Genomic DNA, 17662 nt, shown 5'->3' on the forward strand with positions numbered 1-17662 from the left:
AGTTTCATTTCCTTGGGAACGAAGGAAATCTGAAGGAATTCAAGAGGAAAATAGGAGCCCAAAAATCCAATAATCACTACCCAATAATGTAGTAACCTACTGGACTCGAGAAAATGGAACAGACAACAACCTGGTATCTAATTACAGCCCTGCCATTTACTAGATGTTTGATTGGGGGCCAGTTACTTAATGCTCTGTCCTATTTTGCCATATATATCAAAGAGTTAATAATATCTACCCCCTCCAGATTTTTGAGGATTAAAATGAAATAAGTATGAATTCTGCAGGCAAAGAGAAGGGCATTTCAGGGAGTTGGGACAGGTAAGTAAAGTCTCAGAGGCAAGAAGAGGGTTGGGTGAATCATGAGATGTTCTGAGTGGCTTATATAGAACAAGCACATACCATAGCAGGAGGAAAGTGTGTGGTGTGGCAAGAGGACAAGAGACCAGCCTTGGGAGGTTGTCGACTTGATTTGAGACTGAGAAGGGCTTTGCAGGCTGTGGGAAGCCAGCAGAGGTTTTTCAGAAGGGGGATAAGGTAACCAAAGCTGTTATTGAGAAAGATGACTTGGGTGGTGGTGTGGAGGACGGGTTGAGGGTGAGGGGGAGACCAGTGGCAGAAGGAGCAATAAGCATGTCCCATGTCCAGGCAGGACTGATGAGGGCTTCAGCCCAGGAGTGAGAGCAGGGATGGAGGGATACCTGGAGCAGGGGGCATTTCAGAGGTGGGTTCTGGAGACTGGACACAGGAAGTACAGGAGCAGGGAGCGAGGGCCACCTCCGGGTTTTTAGCTAGGGGAACTTGTGGATAATGATACTAGTGGGAGAAGGAACAGAATTTAAGGGGAAGTTATTACGTGAGTCCTATGGGCTTGTTCCCATAGTTAAAATGAAGAGATGTGTAGGTTATGAAAGCTGACGTGGCAAGTATGGTAGATTGAATAACGGCCCCCCCAAAATGTCCATATCCCAATCTCTGTAACCTGTGAATATAGTACCTTACATGGCAAAGGGACTTTATAGATGTGATTAAGTTAAGGATCTTGAGATGGGAAGATTAACTTGGATTCTCTGGATGGGCCCAATGTAATCACAAGGGTTCTTATAAGAGAGAGACAGGCGAGTCAAAGGCAGGGAGAAGGCGGTGTGACACTGGAAGCAGAGAGATCCAGTGGCTGGAAGGGGATCATGAGCCAGGAATGTGGGCAGCCTCAAGACCTGGAAAAGGGAAGGAAATGGATTCTCCCCTAGAGCTTCCAGGAGGAACACGACTTGCCAATGCCTTGCTTTTAGTCTAGTGAGACCTGTTTTGAACTTCTGACCTCTAGAACTGCAACGTTAATAAATTTGTATTACTTTAAACCACGAAGCTTGTGGTAATTTGTTATAGCAGCCATGAGAAATGAATTCAAACAAGCTCTCATGCTCTGTTTTGGCTGTTCTCAAGGGATGGGGAGGAAGCACACCTAGACTGAGGAACCACGATGCCCCAGGCCTATGTTAGGCACCGCAGGAGCAACCTTGTGAAGCAGAGACTATCACTCCTGTTTTTTTAGATAAGGAGACAAAGGATCAAATAAGAAACTTGTTCAAGTTCACATGGTCTATTAGTGAAAGGACACCCAATGACGTAAGATACAGTGTTACTAGTCTTAGCACATAGCAACAGCTGATCTTTGAGGATAAAACCAGTCTGTCTGTCTCATATTTGGGTCTTGTCCCTCCAGCCTTTGGTTAGATGAGGACTAGAAGGGGGAAAAATGAAAACACTAGGCAAGGTGGTTGGAGCGGCAGGTTAAGCAGAACACAGAAATAGCCACTCCAGAATCCTTACATTTTAATCTCGTGATGTCTTAAAAAAATGGAGCAGAATAAACTGCAGAGGGAGGTCATGGACATTGTCAGCTCAGCTTACAGTGAACATAGTTTTGGGACACTGCTGTCCATCATGAGCTTTAGGAATGGAAGCTATAGAAACAGCCCAATCCACCCTCACCAAAATTTGAGGGGACCTATTTCTCCAAGATTTATAATTCTAGGATAACTGCCTCAAATTCTCCGAACTCTAGGATGAGACTCACTCATCTCTCCCATTGTAAGTAATTTGATTCATCACCTCAAACTGAATAAAACTTCAGATCCAGTCTTTTGCTGCCGAAACAGTTTAAACTCTTCCCAGTTACACGCCCCTTTGAGAACCTAAGAGTCGCCATGAATCTGCTCCTCAGAAAAATGCCAACACAGAGCAAAATGGGACAAAGCCAGAAGGCCAAGAGGCCTCTGAAGCCAGGCACAGATTGGCAAGAATCTGCAATTTAAAGTCTATTTTAAACAATAGGCTCCCACGTATGAAATAATTTCTCAGATTCCAGCTCCTCTGGACCATTTTTAGTCCCTCAAAACTAGACTCGTAAGTTGTTTAGCCATTTCCCCTAACTTCACAGACTGGAGGTATGAGTCCATTTCCTTATAGTATATTCATTCTAAAAAATATAATACCTTTAATGTGTCAGGTGCCTCCTAAATGCTGGTGTGCAAAGATGTAAACAGCAGGATGCCCACCCTCAAGAAGGTCAAGGTTAAGTGGGAGAGAGAGATGGAGAGAGAGATAAGTAGAGATAAACTGCAACACCTCCTGAGAAGTATTTTAATAGTTATGAATGACATGCTGTGGGAACAGAAGAGGAGCAACCAATGTGGTTGGTCTTAGGGAACAAATAGGTTTCTGGGAGGTGTGTTGCCACTGACCACTGTTATTCTCCCTTTTAATTTATACGGAAATGTGTCATAAACAACCAAGAACCACAATTTTAGCTGATTTATTATTGGCCTTTTACTTAATGGAGTTCAAGGATATCTTCTGTATATAGGCATGTTTGAACAAATGCTTAAAGATATGATGAATACAAGAACTTAAAAATAAGTTTAGATAAGACTCGTCTTTGGGATGTAGGAGTTGTTCATGAGAAGGTGGAACTTGAACCAGATCTTCAAGATGGATAGAATTTGGAAGGCATTGTGAAAAAGACTGCTCTGACTAGAGGAGGGGGTTTTGGAAGAAATACCATCACTCAGGTAGGGTTGGGTGCCCTGGAAACAAGTCAATTGTCTTATGTTTGAAGCAGTAGACAATTTTGGCGCAATTATGGTTTATTCAGCATAGACAGGACATGAAGGAAAAGTAAACTGGTGAACAGACTGGACAGAGTAAATTCTAAATTCATGTCCTTCTGTCCACAGCCACTGCCTTGTGGCAGCCCATCAGTAGCTCTTCCATGGATTACGACTTTAGCCTTCTGGTGGTTCCCTTCTTCTATTCTTCTTCTCTCTAAATGCCTTACTACATCCTACATGCCATCTGCTCCTTGCCCATCTCTCCAATCTTGCCTTTCTCTCTGTCCCCTCTCCCTTTCTACCCTCCAATCACTTCAGTCTTATATTAATTTCTGGTCTTTTTTGACCTCTGGTCCTTTGCACATGCTGTTGTCTCTCCAATTGTGCAGGCCTTGCTCTTTCGATTTTTTCAGGTCCCAGTTTAATATTAAGACCTTATGGGCTCTTCTCTGGTCTTCTCCATCTCCTCTTAGGATTCTTGATCTCAGTCCATCATTTGTTTCTGTCACAGCACTTATCACAACTTGCTATTATTTTGTTATTTGTATGTTTGCTTGCTTTTTTGCTTGTCTCCTATTCTACAGTGTGAGTCCCTGAGGTTGGGGACTATGCCCATCTTGCTTAGTGTTGTGTCCTCAGGGCCCAGTGCTGGCACACTAGGGGTTCAGTACAAATTTATGGAATGATTGACAGTTGTTTCAGTGGCAGAGGCTTGCACCAGCCTCCCACATTTTAAGGGAAGCTGCTCCTGGCTCTCACTCCCTAGCGAAAGGAAAGTACATGCAAGTAAAAAGCATTAGATGGACCACATTAGGGCCCAAAGTCAACTACTGATGAATTCTGTACCATACCAAATACTTTGTTTTGTGAAAGCAGCCATTTTTGTATTAGTTCTCAACTGATTTTCCAAGAACGTTTAGGTATTCTAGTAACAGTGATTATGCCAAAGGTCCTTTCTTCCCTTTATTTTATTCAACATCTGTAGAATCCTAGCAGTGTGTTAGGAACAAAATAGTGTTAAAAAATGTGGGAGTTGAAGTGAAGGACTGAGAGCTAACTCTAGATAACTTATACCATCATGCTTTATAATTTTCCTGAAGATCAGCAAGATTTTAATTGTCCTTTTAGGTTGAATTTACCCAAACTTCTACTATTTTCTTTCATTAAACCATGATTTACTAAAATAAGGTTTCTTGGCACAGCTGCAGTGAATATATAGGCTTCTTTCTAATTGCCTTGGGCAGGATGCACAATCAGGGGCCTTGGGTGGTGGCAGGCTGGGCAGCACCAGGGCAGGTTTCACCTGAGTGCCCCAGATATAGGCAGGAACCCAAGACACAAACCTGGGCTGTGTCTCAGGATGATAAGACAGGCTGGATACAAGTTTCCTTGGCCAAAGGTCAGAGTGAGTCCAGGATTCATGGTGTCTGTCCAAATAGGGAAGAGAAAGGTGACTATTGGTGACATAGTGGCAGGGAACATAGCCATGTTTTGGAGGGACTTAGGTATCAGGTCATGTACACCTCAGGTAACAAGGTAGGAGTGACGCCAAGGGACTAGGCAAGGACTGCTTTAGAAGGCAGCGGGGCAGCCTTCCGGTTCCTGAGGTCAGGCACTTGGTTGAGGATCATGGGGACTCAGGAGCCAGAGAGACCATTTCTGTGAGTCACAGCCATTTAAATATGAGAAACATGATCTCCTCCCTTGAGCTATTAAAACCCTAATAAATTAAAATATATAACTATATAATTATTTTGTGGCCCTAATGATTGCGATGGCTGCTAATAACTTTTTTTCTTGCGTATGGATAGTCTTTGCCTGGTGGAGATGTAAATGTTCCCTGGCAGTTGCAAGAAAAAAGGAGGGAATCCCATTTAAGGAAAACCTAAGTCATTCCCAAATTTATTCAAATCATATTTGAAAAAGAGGCATGGAATTTAGGGGATAAATTTTAACTGCATAAGCCACTGCTAATAAAAGATTAAGAAGTATGTGGTTTAGCATCTTTTAATTATTTTTTCTAGCATCTTGAATGTACAGTGTTTGAAATCTCTGGTTGGATCAACATTATTTTGCTCAGAGGTTTGTGGACTTTGCATACTGATTCTTTCCTGTTTCCAAGTACATTTGCTTTTAGGCTATTTTTATTCACTTTAAAGGAATTTTAATAACTTTCTGTTGACAGCATGGACAGCTGGTCTTGAGAATTAAAGAAAATTCACTTGCTGACTGAGGAAGGAAGTGACATCAATGAGCTTCCAAAGTCAGCCCGGAGGGGGAAATTGGCTTGTGAGAGAGTAGCCTTTCATTGCACTGTATTTATCGAGCGATGCCTTGAGATGCAAATTGCAGTATCAATCAAACCTATGGTGCCTACCTCCAACCAACTTAGTGCAAACTGAAGGAACAATGCCCTGAAACGCTGAGAGGAAAAAGGATGAGGGGTGCAGGAACCTAGGGGCGAAGTGAATTACGGGAGCTCAGGATCCCCTCTCTCTGTGCCGATACTTCATTCTCCATCAAGCCTCAATTTCTCTGTCTAGGAAATGAGTTTGATGTAAACTGCTGGTTGGAGTCCGTCTGTTTCTGTGACGGATGGCTAAGAAGACCATGTTCTAACATATATAGTGTAGACATGTTATCTTGCCATTTCGTCCCTAAGAGGGCTATCAATTGCGTTCTCTCCCCCACTGAGAGCTATCTAGAAAGAGGGATCTTTAGGTGTCACGTGTAGCTACTACCTTGATCTCGTGATATTTTTTAAAATTAGTACTCATTGTTTATAACTCTACTGCTAAAAAACTCAGGCACCAACTCTGGACTTTAAATAATAATGACAATAGTAATAACGATTATTATTGTCATAATAAAGAATGACAATTCTTCACCACCATCAGAGAATGTCCCTTGGGAGCTGCAGTTATCCATTTTTCAAAGATAACCGTGGTGCAGGTGGATTGCATGTGTATGTGGGGGTTGTGTCATGTGAGTGCACACGTATGTGTGCATCCCCACACACCTGTGCAAAAAAGAAGGTGAAAAGTACCTACATACATTTTACGGTTATGAGTTGAAAAATTAAATTGCTGATTATTTTTTTCTAGTTCATTTTAGAAAGTGTTTGAGGTGGCTACAGTGATGGTTCAATAACAGTTAAATAACTTGTGTTTGAGTTAACAATCAGAGTCAAAAGGAATTTAATTCAACCTGAGACATAGATGCATTAATGATGGCTTCTCTTCCTTGTTTATAAACACATTGGTTGTATTCAGTTAAATGTTTAAATTTTATGAGCTTAAATATGTAACTTGAACCACTCAAAAAAATATTGGTAAAGTAAAGAAAAGAATGGATGAACTCTCAACAGCCATAGTGTTCAGGTTAAAGGATTTTCAGATTATCCCCAAGCTTAGAGATGCTTTGACTCTAGCAAAACTCATTCATTTGATCCTAAAGCAATATTTTAATGAGCGATCTTTCTGGAGAATATGCTAGGTGCTCTGGAGGTACAGAAGTAGAGGAAACAAGATGAGCACACAGAAAAAGTAGCAGCATGAAATCATGGAGCTGAAAGGGATGATTTATTAGTAAATTGTACAGGTAGTCAGATCAAAAGGTATTTAGGGGCCAGCCCCATGGCCAAGTGGTTAAGTTTGCACACTCTGCTTCAGTGACGCAGGGTTTCACCAGTTTGAATCCTGGATATGGACCTAGCACCGCTTGTCAGGCCACACTGGGGTGGTGTCCCATATAGCAGAGCCAGAAGGACCTGCAACTAGAATACACAACTATGTACTGCGGGACTTTGGGGAGAAGGAAAAAAACGGTACTTAAATCTTAATATAGTAGAAATGGTGATGGATTCACTTTCAGACTTTTTTGGTCTTGGCTTTGCCACTATCAAACCATATGGTATTTAGCCAATAACTTCACTTCCTCTCATTTTTGCTTTGTCTTTAGTGCATAATGACAGTGTTGCAAGTACAGATGGTCGCTAAATTTGTTTATAGTTACTTAAGTTCTTTGGCCCTAAAAAGAATGAGGGAGATTGAAAATTTCCATAGAATTGGCAGAAACAAAAAAGAGAAGAGGTCAGGTGTGGTGGGGGAACCTGGGGAGGCTTCACGGAGGAGACAGCATTTGATTTGGGTAGGATACTCACAGAAGCAGATTGGAGGAAAGGCATTTCACCCAGAAGGAAAAGCATGAGCAAAATCACAGAACCAGGAAACGCATGGGCTGTGTACACAGAGCAGTGAATAGTCCTGCCTGACTGAAGTGTAGTCTGTATATCAGCGAGTATAAGAGGCAGGCAAAATGCATGTGATGGACCAATATCATGGAGGGCCCTAAATAGTTAAGGAGAGATCTTGACACTTATTTGGTAAGGGATCTCTAGAAGATTTTTGAGCCAGAGAATGATCAAAATTGTTTTAAGAAGAATAATCTAACAGTGCTATGACTTGAGGATGGAGGACACTGGTAAGGAGATGGAAGAATGTAGGTGAATGTGTGACACACTGCATAGGTAGAACAGACTTTACGATTCAGATGGGGGGTTGAGGCTGTAGGACAGTGGAAAGAAAGGAATTAAAGATGACCAAGATCTTAAGCTCGGTTACTTGAAGAAGATGCTCTTAATGCAAAGGAGGAAACAAGGAATAAGGCCAGTTTAAAGAAGTCAATTTGGTCGGACATGGCATTGCTCATCGGACCATGCTGAGGCAGCGTCCCACATGCCACAACTAGAAGGAAACACAATGAAGAATATACAACTATGTACCGGGGGGCTTTGGGGAGAAAAAGGAAAAAAAAAATCTTTAAAGAAGTCAATTTGTTGAGTAACATAGAGGCTGGATGATTAGCTCAGTTCAGCATTTGTTAAGTTTAAAATACCAGGAAGACATCCTGGAGGAGGCAGAAAGTGAGCTCAGGAAAGAGGTCACTATCAGGCAGTCTTCTGAAGAGAGAGGACAGAGGAACCTGCAGGGTGCAAGACTGTTAAAGTATGGAGAGGGAAATAAATACCAAATTAGAACTTCGGGAGACCATTGTATTTTATTTATATTTTAATCATTTGATGCCTCCTAAGGTAATGGGATGCAAATTTTACATCATCCACAGTGAATAAGAAGAGACACCCTTTTGAAGCTAACAGAAGGATTTACTATCAGGAACTAGCAAGTTAGAAGTTTGGTTTTAGAGCTTAAGTTCTCATTGGTCCTGGAGTTGAGTCAAAGGCTACAATCCTGACACCAATCCCAGTGTGTATTTTTTCTTTAACACACCGTGGGGGACTGGAATTGGCCACCCCAAGATATGCCTCTTTGGCATGAGGATTATTTTGGGCTGCTTACTTTTAAAAACTGCAGACAGAAAAGAAACTCTGAAAAGTGGAATTTGCTTACCCTTTGTTAAGAGACATTTACATTTGTAAAGGAAATCTCCATCTGTAAAGGTGTCTCCCTCTCTGTACCAGGAAGAAGCAGGGATGACCTTATCTCTAGAAACTCTTGATCAATGTGGAAGGCAAGGACTCAAGTCTGCATAATAACCTGACTCTTGTTTACTGTACTTGTGTGGTAATCTCCCATGATCGGCTTACCCTCCACCCCCAACATCCTTCTTTGTCTTTAGCTGAAGATGATATTTAAGGTGGCGGCTTCAGCCATTTTGGCAAGTTGCTCAGGTTGCCTGAGCCTCTCCTATGTACACATGTTATAAAACTTTGTTTAATTTCTCCTGTTATTCTAGTCTCATGCGAATTCAATTTGTTCCCCAGCCAGAAGAACCCAGAGCAGGTAGAGGAAATGTCTTCCTCCCCCACAACACCAAACAATTAACTCAGTTTTTCATGGGTACTGACCAGGTAGCCTACAAACTTAACTCAATTCTGATCCTATCTACCTAGAGACAGCATCAGATCCCACAGGTTAAGGGCTCAGTCCCACAAGACTGCCCCCTCCACGCCAGTGGCAAGTCCAGGTTGTCACCTGTGCTTCTGACCCAGCAGCCTTAGATAAAAGTCCTCACAACCCCACCCTTGGGTTTGATTAATTTGCTAGAGTGTCTCAGAGAGCTCAGAAAAACATTTTACTTACTAGATTACCAGTTTTTTACATAAGGATGTAACTTAGGAAGAGCCAGACGGAAGAGAATGGATAGGACAAGGTATGTGGAAGGGGTGTGGAGCTTCCATGCCCTCTGGGTGCTCTGCTCTCCCAGCACCTCCACACCTTCATCAATCTGGAAGCTCTTGGAATCCCATCTTTTTGGGTTTTTATGAAGGATTCATTACACAGGCATGGTTGATGGGCAATTGGCAACTGATTTAACCTCCAGCTCCTCTTCCTTTCCTGAAGGTTGGGGTAGGGAGTCTGGTGGAGGGGTCTGAAAGTTCCAACCCTCTAATCACATGGTTGGTTCTCCTGGCACCCAGCCCCCATCCTCAGGTGAGGTCCAAAAGTCTCCTCATTAACATAACAAAAGACATTAATTGCTCTCATCTCTTAGGAAATTCCAAGAGTTTTTGGAGCTCCGTGCTGGGAACAGGGACAAAGACCAAATATATATTTCTTATTATAAATCAGAATATCATAAAGGCAATCGCAAGTTCTAGCAGAAGAAACTTAAGTCAATTTCCTTATTTATAAACTGAGGCTTATGAAAGTTTGTCTAAGGACACCAACCAAGTTAATGGCAGAGCTGAGTCTAGAACACAGATTTTAGTAATGGTCTAGAGTGAGGGCAAGTAATCAGAATGTCTGGGCTTGAATCTCAAATTCTTTACTCTCTGTCTGTGTGATCTTGGGCAACTATCAACCTCTCTGAGCTTACTCATCTATAAAATAAGAACAAACATACTTATATTATAGAATCATTTTTGGTTATTCAATGAGATAACATATGTAAGGGGCTTAACACAATACCTGGCATCTGCAATGACTCCAGTTCTCATTCCTTTGTGTCACAGGATATCCTAGCCAAGGAGAATAAAACCAGAGTGTTTCAAATCCAGATGGAAGCTGTTTTTGAATGTGGTTAAGAAGGATAAGAACAAATTTCAAGACAACAAAGTATTCTACTCTGGAATGACCAGGGAGTAGTGAAGAGAACTAGGAATAATATGTATTTTCAATGTCAAAAAAAGAGAAAAAAATTCAATCAAATTTAAATGATTTACAAATAGTCAAGAACTTTTGTTTAGTCAATTAATAAAAATTAAAATGCTTAAAATCGTATTTTTACCTTCAGGCATAAAGGCACAGGCATATAGCCAAGTCCTGCCCTTGGCCTCCATTCCCCAGACTGCCACACTGCACAGGAGACAGAATCCTGCTCTTTCGCTCCAGGGAAGTGCGGTTGGAGGGACCAGTTGCGACAAAGGCAGCAGGACTTCTCACGAGAACTGGGGGGTTGGTGCCTCTCTAGTGAACCAATTCTGGTTCTCATGCAAAACAGGCTTTGAGAAGAAGAGTGCGTACAACTTCCTGTTTATCTTTTGATACTTCTTAGGGTGAATTACGATGTGGCACCTGACAAAGATTCTCTCCCTGATCAAACTTTAGTCAGGATCCTCTGAGCCCTCTTCTCATCTAGGCCTTAACTTTGACCCCAGTCCTGTCTTCTGCCTGTCCAGCCGAGTCTTAGCAAGAATCCTGCTAAATGAGTTTAGCAAGAGTCCCCCCACACTTGATATGTGATCACCCTTGATATCTGATCAAGTTTCTTGTCACCCACCTTTGATGGGTCTAAGTCCTTGGCCTGTGTTTAGCAAGAATCCTGTTAGGTCAGTTCAGCAAGGATTCCTCTACCCTTGGTGTCCCCTCTTAGTAGGGGACATCACTGCTGGCTGACCCCCACACTCTGCTCCTTGGCTATAAATGCCTACTTAATCCTTGTTGTATCTGGAGTGGAGACCTATCTCTCTCCTCTATTACAAGCACCCCTACTACAATAAACCTAAATAAAGTCTTCCTCACCATTTTAAGTGTCAGAATCATCTTTTTCAACACACCTAACATTTTAGCATTAAATTTATTTTCTTTGCTTCACATCCATTATCTGTCCAGAAACTACTGGGTTTTATTAATCTCTTACTAAATTTGCAGATCCCATGTACTTTCAGCTTCTAATTAGCCTTAGTGATGGCTCAAAGCCTTAGTATACAGTCAGGGAAAGTGTAAATGACACCATCAATCAATGGACCTCACAATGTCACTTACAGCAGGATCCACATTCTAATTAAAAGTAAAGTTCCCTCCCCCTCACCTTTGGAAGTGATGAGAAACACTAGCTTTTTGAAAGAATAATCAAATGCAGATTTTTGAAATGGGCTGCTGTTTTTCTTTCAAATTCAAGCAAGAATTTTTTTTAAGAAAACAACATTGAATTGGGACAGCTGGTTATTCTTAGTTAACTTTTGGAGTACTAGATGGTATATATGGATGTTTTCTCAATTACCTCTTTTCCACATATCAACATTCACCCACTTCAGGCTAGAACTAGCTGAAAGGATTGTTAATGTCCAGTAATTGTTAGTCAGTCTCCCAGCTCTTTGTACATGATGTAAACAGACCTCCAGAGAGTTTGTTTGGATAGTATAGATTACGTTCTGTGGAGAGAAAGAGGGAAGGCTAAGCCTTTTCCAATGGTCCCTCTGTATGATCAGGGGGTCACGCTGCAGCATGTGGCGGGCCTGTGGTTCAGGCAGCAGAGACCAAATGTAAACAGGCAGCTGGTAGGTGGCTCCACGTAGCACCATTTTCCCAATATCAACCTATGAGATATTTTTCCTGTACAATACCAACAGGAGAGGAGGGACTCAGGATTCCGATGAATTTCATCTCTTTCACTTTTTTGTATATTTTTGCATTTGGGGGAATTTTGCCATTTGTTTGCTTGCTTTACAATTCAGAGGTCCTACGTGTATTCTAATCACCCCTCCTGCTGGCTGGAGAGTGAGAGGTGAGGGGGTGGGAGCAGGGAGTGGCGGTAGGTTAGCATACGGATGGGTCATAAGATCACTTCTGTGGTGGGAATCTTTTTGAAACACCCAGGAAAGGGTGGAAATAACAAAGTTGGACGTGATCTATAGTTGTACCATAGCAAATTCTTTTCCAATCAGATATTTATTTTACATCATTAAAATTAATTAAAAGGAAAACATTTAATATTCATTTGAATCATAATTGATTCCTAGCTTCTTGTTTTTTGGAAAAAAAATTTTTGGAAAATGTGTTGATTTATTCTGTTTCACAATGGTGACAGATTAATTTTCTTTTCTTTTTGTTTTTTTTTTTCCCTTCCCTTTGGTAAACGTATAACTCTGGTCAACTTTGGTTGTTGCTATGAAAGTAATAATTTAAACAGGAAACTTAAACTCATGAGTCCCTAAACCATTTTATACATGAATTGTTATATGATTTTTCATTTTAAAATCTCCCATTCTTCTTTTTTTCCTTGAAACAACAGAGAACATAAGCCTTTAGAGTTTTATGGTACAGGCAAATAATACTAATTCCGCTAGAGTGCTACAATGAACGCTTACATCACTGTAATTCTCCTTACATTTAAATTACACCCAAGTGGTATAAATAAGAATTTAAGATGCTAACCTATCTCCTCTCACTGTCTTGCCCATTCCACCCTTCTCTGTTAACCAAGTTAGGGTCAATAATATTTTGGTAGTTTGAATCACCAATCACAATCTTATATACAACTAGAAAATCCTTTTGCCTTGACTTTGATTAAATTCACTACTTAAAGAGGACTTTCTTTTTTCCGCTGTTCGAGAATATTTGCTGTGTAAAAAACTAGTCATAATAGCATGATGCTGGTTGTTGGCTCAAATAACTGGATACATTATATTTCTTCTGTAACAACACTGGCCCTGGGAAGGGTTATTTCAGAAAGCAGTCTGTGAATACCACTTCTCATTTATTTATTTATTTTTATTTATTTATTTTTTTCCGAGGAACATTAGCCCTGAGCTAACTACTGCCAGTTCTCCTCTTTTTGCTGAGGAAGCCTAGCCCTGAGCTAACATCCGTGCCCATCTTCCTCTACTTTATATGTGGGATGCCTACCATGGCATGGCGTGCCAAGTGGTGCCATGTCCGCACCTGGGATCCGAACTGGCGAACCCTGGGCCGCCACTTCTCCTTTTAAATTGCTACCTAAAATTTCTCCCAAACACATCAGAACATTCATGAAATCTAGACTACTTTTAATGGATTAGCTATTCGGCAATGACTATAGCAAGTTATTTCAACACCCTTCACTTTAAGCAATGCAGAACTTTGAAATCTATAAAAAAATCTCATTGTGGCTACTGTGTTGAGATGATTTTCAGAAGGACTGGGGTGGAGGCAGAGGACAAGCTAGAAGACCATTGCAATGCTGTCAGGGAGAGGTGAGGAGGTCCTGAGAGAGGGCAGTGGTGTTGGGATGTAGAGGGCCCCATTCCAGAAACGCACAGGAAGTAAAATCAGCTGCTGATGGATAAGCAAAAGACAGAAATCAGGACAACTAGCAGGTTCCAAGTTTGATGTTTACTTGGATGGTGGTGCCATCTAAGGAGCAGTTTTAGAGGGTAAGATAATAAGTTCTGATAACAGACATGGTTTCATTATCTAAGGGACATCTAGGGATGGAAATGCTGAGCAGGCAGAGGAATACCTGAGTCTGGAGCTCCAGGGAGCTCTCTGGACTGCCAATGCAGGTGTGGAAGTTACCAGGGTTATCAGGCGAGGAAGTGAACAGGAGTTAATTGGCATGGACAGTTAATAATATTACTCAAGGAGAATGTATAGAGTGAGATGAAATGAGGCTGAGATGGGAGGAAAGGTGAAGAGAAAGAGTAACCACAAAGATATAAGAAATTTAACAATGGTGCGTTATCATGGGTATCAAGGGAATCAAGAAGTTGGGAGGGATCTGCTCTTCACTGGTGGCAGTAGAGGCACAATGACACAACCCTGTAGGAGGAGAATTTGTCAGTATCTGACAAAATTACTTATGAATTTGCCCTTTGACTCCTACTTCTAGAAGATACCACCTACCCTGAAGATACACTTCTACAATATAAAAAATATATACATGTGGTTATTCAATGCAGCATTACAAGTAATAACAAAAGCTAAGAAACAAACCATGAGAAACAACTATAAGTGCATCCACCCAATAGAGGACTATTTAGTTATAAAAACAGAATAAGGAAAATGTCTCTGCGATAAGAATATGTATCTATCTATATGGTCATATTTGTAAAAATAAATGCAGAGAGAATAAACCAGATGCTAATGAAAATGGTTACTTTTGGGGGAGAGTGTGGGTAGACAGGGAGAAGAGGACATGATTGGGAAGAAGACCTCTCTGAGAATACCTTTTTATATAGTTGTGACTTTTGAACCATGTGAATGTTCTCCATATCCAAAATGTGAAATTAAATAAAAAGGCAAATCCTAAAATTGAACACAAACTGAAACAAATGAACTTAACTCTGTATCAGGCTGATAAGAAAACCAGAAAAAAAATAATTTCAAGTCACTGTGAACACAGTCCGTTGATTATTTATCTTTATGGTTTATATTCGAAGAACAAAAAAGCAGTGCAAGGAAATTGTAAGCTTCACCCAGTAGATTTATCATCAGTAGTAATATTGGCATTACAAGTTTGAAACAATTTTAAGTATATTACATTATATGAAGCCATCATTTAGCAAAAAAAACCAAACACCCCAGCAGCAATGAGCACACTCAACATTGAGATCTTAGTTTTTACATGCTATTCCCCATTAAAAGGAACCAGGGCTCCTTAGAGAAACCAATTCCAGGGCTGGGGCAGGCAAAAGATAGCTCTTTTCTCCAACAATCCGAAGAAGTGCTCAAAATGAATAAAGTCATATCAAAAAGACACAGAAGCTGGCTTAAAGAGTTTTGCAATGTCATATTAGGAAAAACGTGCATGCCAAAAAGAATAATGATTATAACTGGTTGCAATACATTGCATCAGTAAAAATCAATGAGTTCACAGTGGTTCCCCAGACCAAACAAAAAAAGGCAGAGGGGGAAAAAAGGGAAGATTTCTTTATTAAAAAACACCATCTAGGAGGAATTCCAAGATGGCGCCGTGAGTAGTCCTCTTTGTCTCTCGCCCTTCGAGTCTACAATTATTTGGACACTTATCGCTTGACAAAGGATATCCAGACAGCATCTCAGGACGTCTGAGACACCCACGCGACTATACATTGGAAGGCGGACGGACTTTCCTCCGGGAGGATGTGGAAATAGGTGAAAACTCTCCGACCCCGACGGGCAGCCTAGTACCCGCAAGCGGCTTTCTTCCAACGGACGCCCCCAGAGGATCCACACACATCTAGGGCAGGAGCGAGAACACAACAGAGGAGTGACGGTGGAAACAGGTGACCAGAACCCTACTTAAACCCCCCGCAATTACTCCTAAACGCAGAGGGAAACTTTGGAGTTGCACACCTGAGCCCGCGGGGAGAGTCTCTCCCCGCCATTGGCGGGGAGACCCAGCCTGGTGCTCGGGGCGCCCGGAGGGTCCCAGAGAGAGACACGGAGGGCACGGAGGTCTCCCAGCTGCCGTTGCCCGCCCCGTGGGACTAGGGATTGCCGGAGATCTCGGAGAGGACCGGGGCGGGGGAACTTTCAAAGGCTGGTTCGGCGACCCGGAGGGGAAGCGCTGGAGCTCCGCCCGGCAGCAGACAAAACTCTCTGTCTGCCATTAGCAGAGGGGCCACGCTGAGCACTCACGGCTCCGGGAGAGGCCCGGAAAGAATCCCAGAGGGCGGGGCGACCCCCAGCTGCCGTTGCCCGCCCCGTGGGACTAGGGATTGCCGGAGATCTCGGAGAGGACCGGGGCGGGGGAACTTTCAAAGGCCGGTTCGGCGACCCGGAGGGGAAGCGCCGGAGCTCCGCCAGGCAGCAGACAAAACTCTCTGTCTGCCGGTAGCAGAGGGGCCACGCTGAGCATTCAGAGCTCCCGGCAGAGGCCCGGAGAGAAGCCCAGAGGGCGGGGCGACCCCCAGCTGCCGTTGTCCGCCCAGGGAGGCTAGGGATTGCCGGAGATCTCGGAGAGGACTGGGGCTGGAGAGAGTTCCAGAGACCCAGCTTAGTAGCCTACGGGGAAACCCTACAGGCTCACAGAAGCCTTAGGGAAAGCCTCTGCACAGCACCAGTAGAAGGCACCCAGCCGCCAGCCACAAGGCTGGAAGACCCCAGGGCAAAAGCAGCATAGCTAGGTGTACTAACCACAGACTGTAGAAGATGCCAATAGCTCTCCTGCGACCCATAGAGGACAAGTGAGATTTGGTGGGTGCCGACAGCAACGGAGCGACAAATATAAGTGATCCCACCCCTGGCCACTGGAAAAGCCCATAACACCATTGCAGACCCCAAGGAGAGAGCGCATCTAGGTGGGCAACAACAGTAGGCACCTGCAGCCTGAAGCCCCCCGTGACGGCCTCCACGGCAGAGGAGGGAATCCAAAGGGCCACTGTGGCTACGAAGAGGGGCCCAGGCCCAGTTAGCAACTACGGACAGGGTTCCTGGTTGGTGAAGTATAAACAGCTGCTCCCCCCACCGCAGCAGCTGAAACAAGTGAAAGGAGCAACTAAACTCTATCTCCATGCGGAGGCACAAATCAACATCATCAAGCAATATGAAAAAATACATTAAATCTCCAGAACAGAAAGAAAGTAACAAATACACAGAAAACAATCCCAAAGAAAATGAGATATATAACCTAAATGATGATGACTTCAAAACAGCCATCATTAAAATACTCACTGAGTTAAGAGAGAATTCTGACCGACAACTCAACGAGTTCAGGAGCTATGTCACAAAAGAGTTTGATTCGATAAAGAAGAACCAAACAGAAATATTGGAAATGAAGAACACAATAGAGGAGATTAAGAAAAATCTAGATGCTCTGAACAGTAGGGCCGATAATATGGAGGAAAGAATTAGCAATTTGGAAGATGGCAATATAGAATTGTTGCAGGCAGAGGAGGAGAGAGAAGCAAGACTTAAAAGAAATGAAGAAACTCTCCGAGAATTATCAGACACAATTAGGAGATGCAACGTAAGGATTATAGGTATACCAGAGGGAGAAGAGAAGGAGAAAGGGGCAGAAAACCTATTCAAAGAAATAATGGCTGAGAACTTCCCAAATCTGGTGAGGGAGATGGATCTTCAGGTGACAGAAGCCAATAGATCTCCAAACTTTATCAATGCAAGAAGACCAACTCCACGGCATATAGTAGTGAAGCTAGCAAAAGTCAACGACAAGGAGAAAATATTAAGGACAGCCAGGCAAAAGAAACTAACCTACAAAGGAACCCCCATCAGGCTATCAGCAGATTTCTCAGCAGAAACTTTACAGGCTAGAAGAGAGTGGAATGATATATTCAAAAATCTGAAGGACAAAAACCTACAGCCGAGAATTCTCTACCCAGCGAAAATATCCTTCAAATACGATGGAGAAATAAAAACTTTCCCAGATAAACAAAAATTAAGGGAGTT

The 17662-nt window shown here is 42.5% G+C and overlaps 1 protein-coding gene and 1 long non-coding RNA gene across 10 annotated transcripts in view; one reads left to right on the forward strand and one right to left on the reverse strand.

The window, feature by feature from the left end:
* The window catches only part of CHST9 (carbohydrate sulfotransferase 9), a 256656-nt gene that overhangs the window by 35463 nt on the left and 203531 nt on the right, over positions 1 to 17662 (reverse strand). For 2 of the 9 annotated variants that reach the window (XM_070627523.1, XM_070627525.1), the window contains one exon: positions 10043 to 10092. The exons of the other annotated variants lie outside the window; for them this stretch is intronic. In XM_070627523.1, the coding sequence (XP_070483624.1) occupies positions 10043 to 10049 (7 nt within the window). In that variant the 5' untranslated portion in view covers positions 10050 to 10092. The remainder of the gene's footprint in view (positions 1 to 10042; positions 10093 to 17662) is intronic. 9 annotated transcript variants of the gene reach the window in all.
* Positions 1 to 17662, forward strand: part of LOC139084521 (uncharacterized) — a 77193-nt gene that overhangs the window by 22127 nt on the left and 37404 nt on the right. The window lies entirely within an intron of this gene.

Source organism: Equus przewalskii, chromosome 7 (assembly GCF_037783145.1).
Source record: "Equus przewalskii isolate Varuska chromosome 7, EquPr2, whole genome shotgun sequence".
Taxonomy (NCBI): domain Eukaryota; kingdom Metazoa; phylum Chordata; class Mammalia; order Perissodactyla; family Equidae; genus Equus; species Equus przewalskii.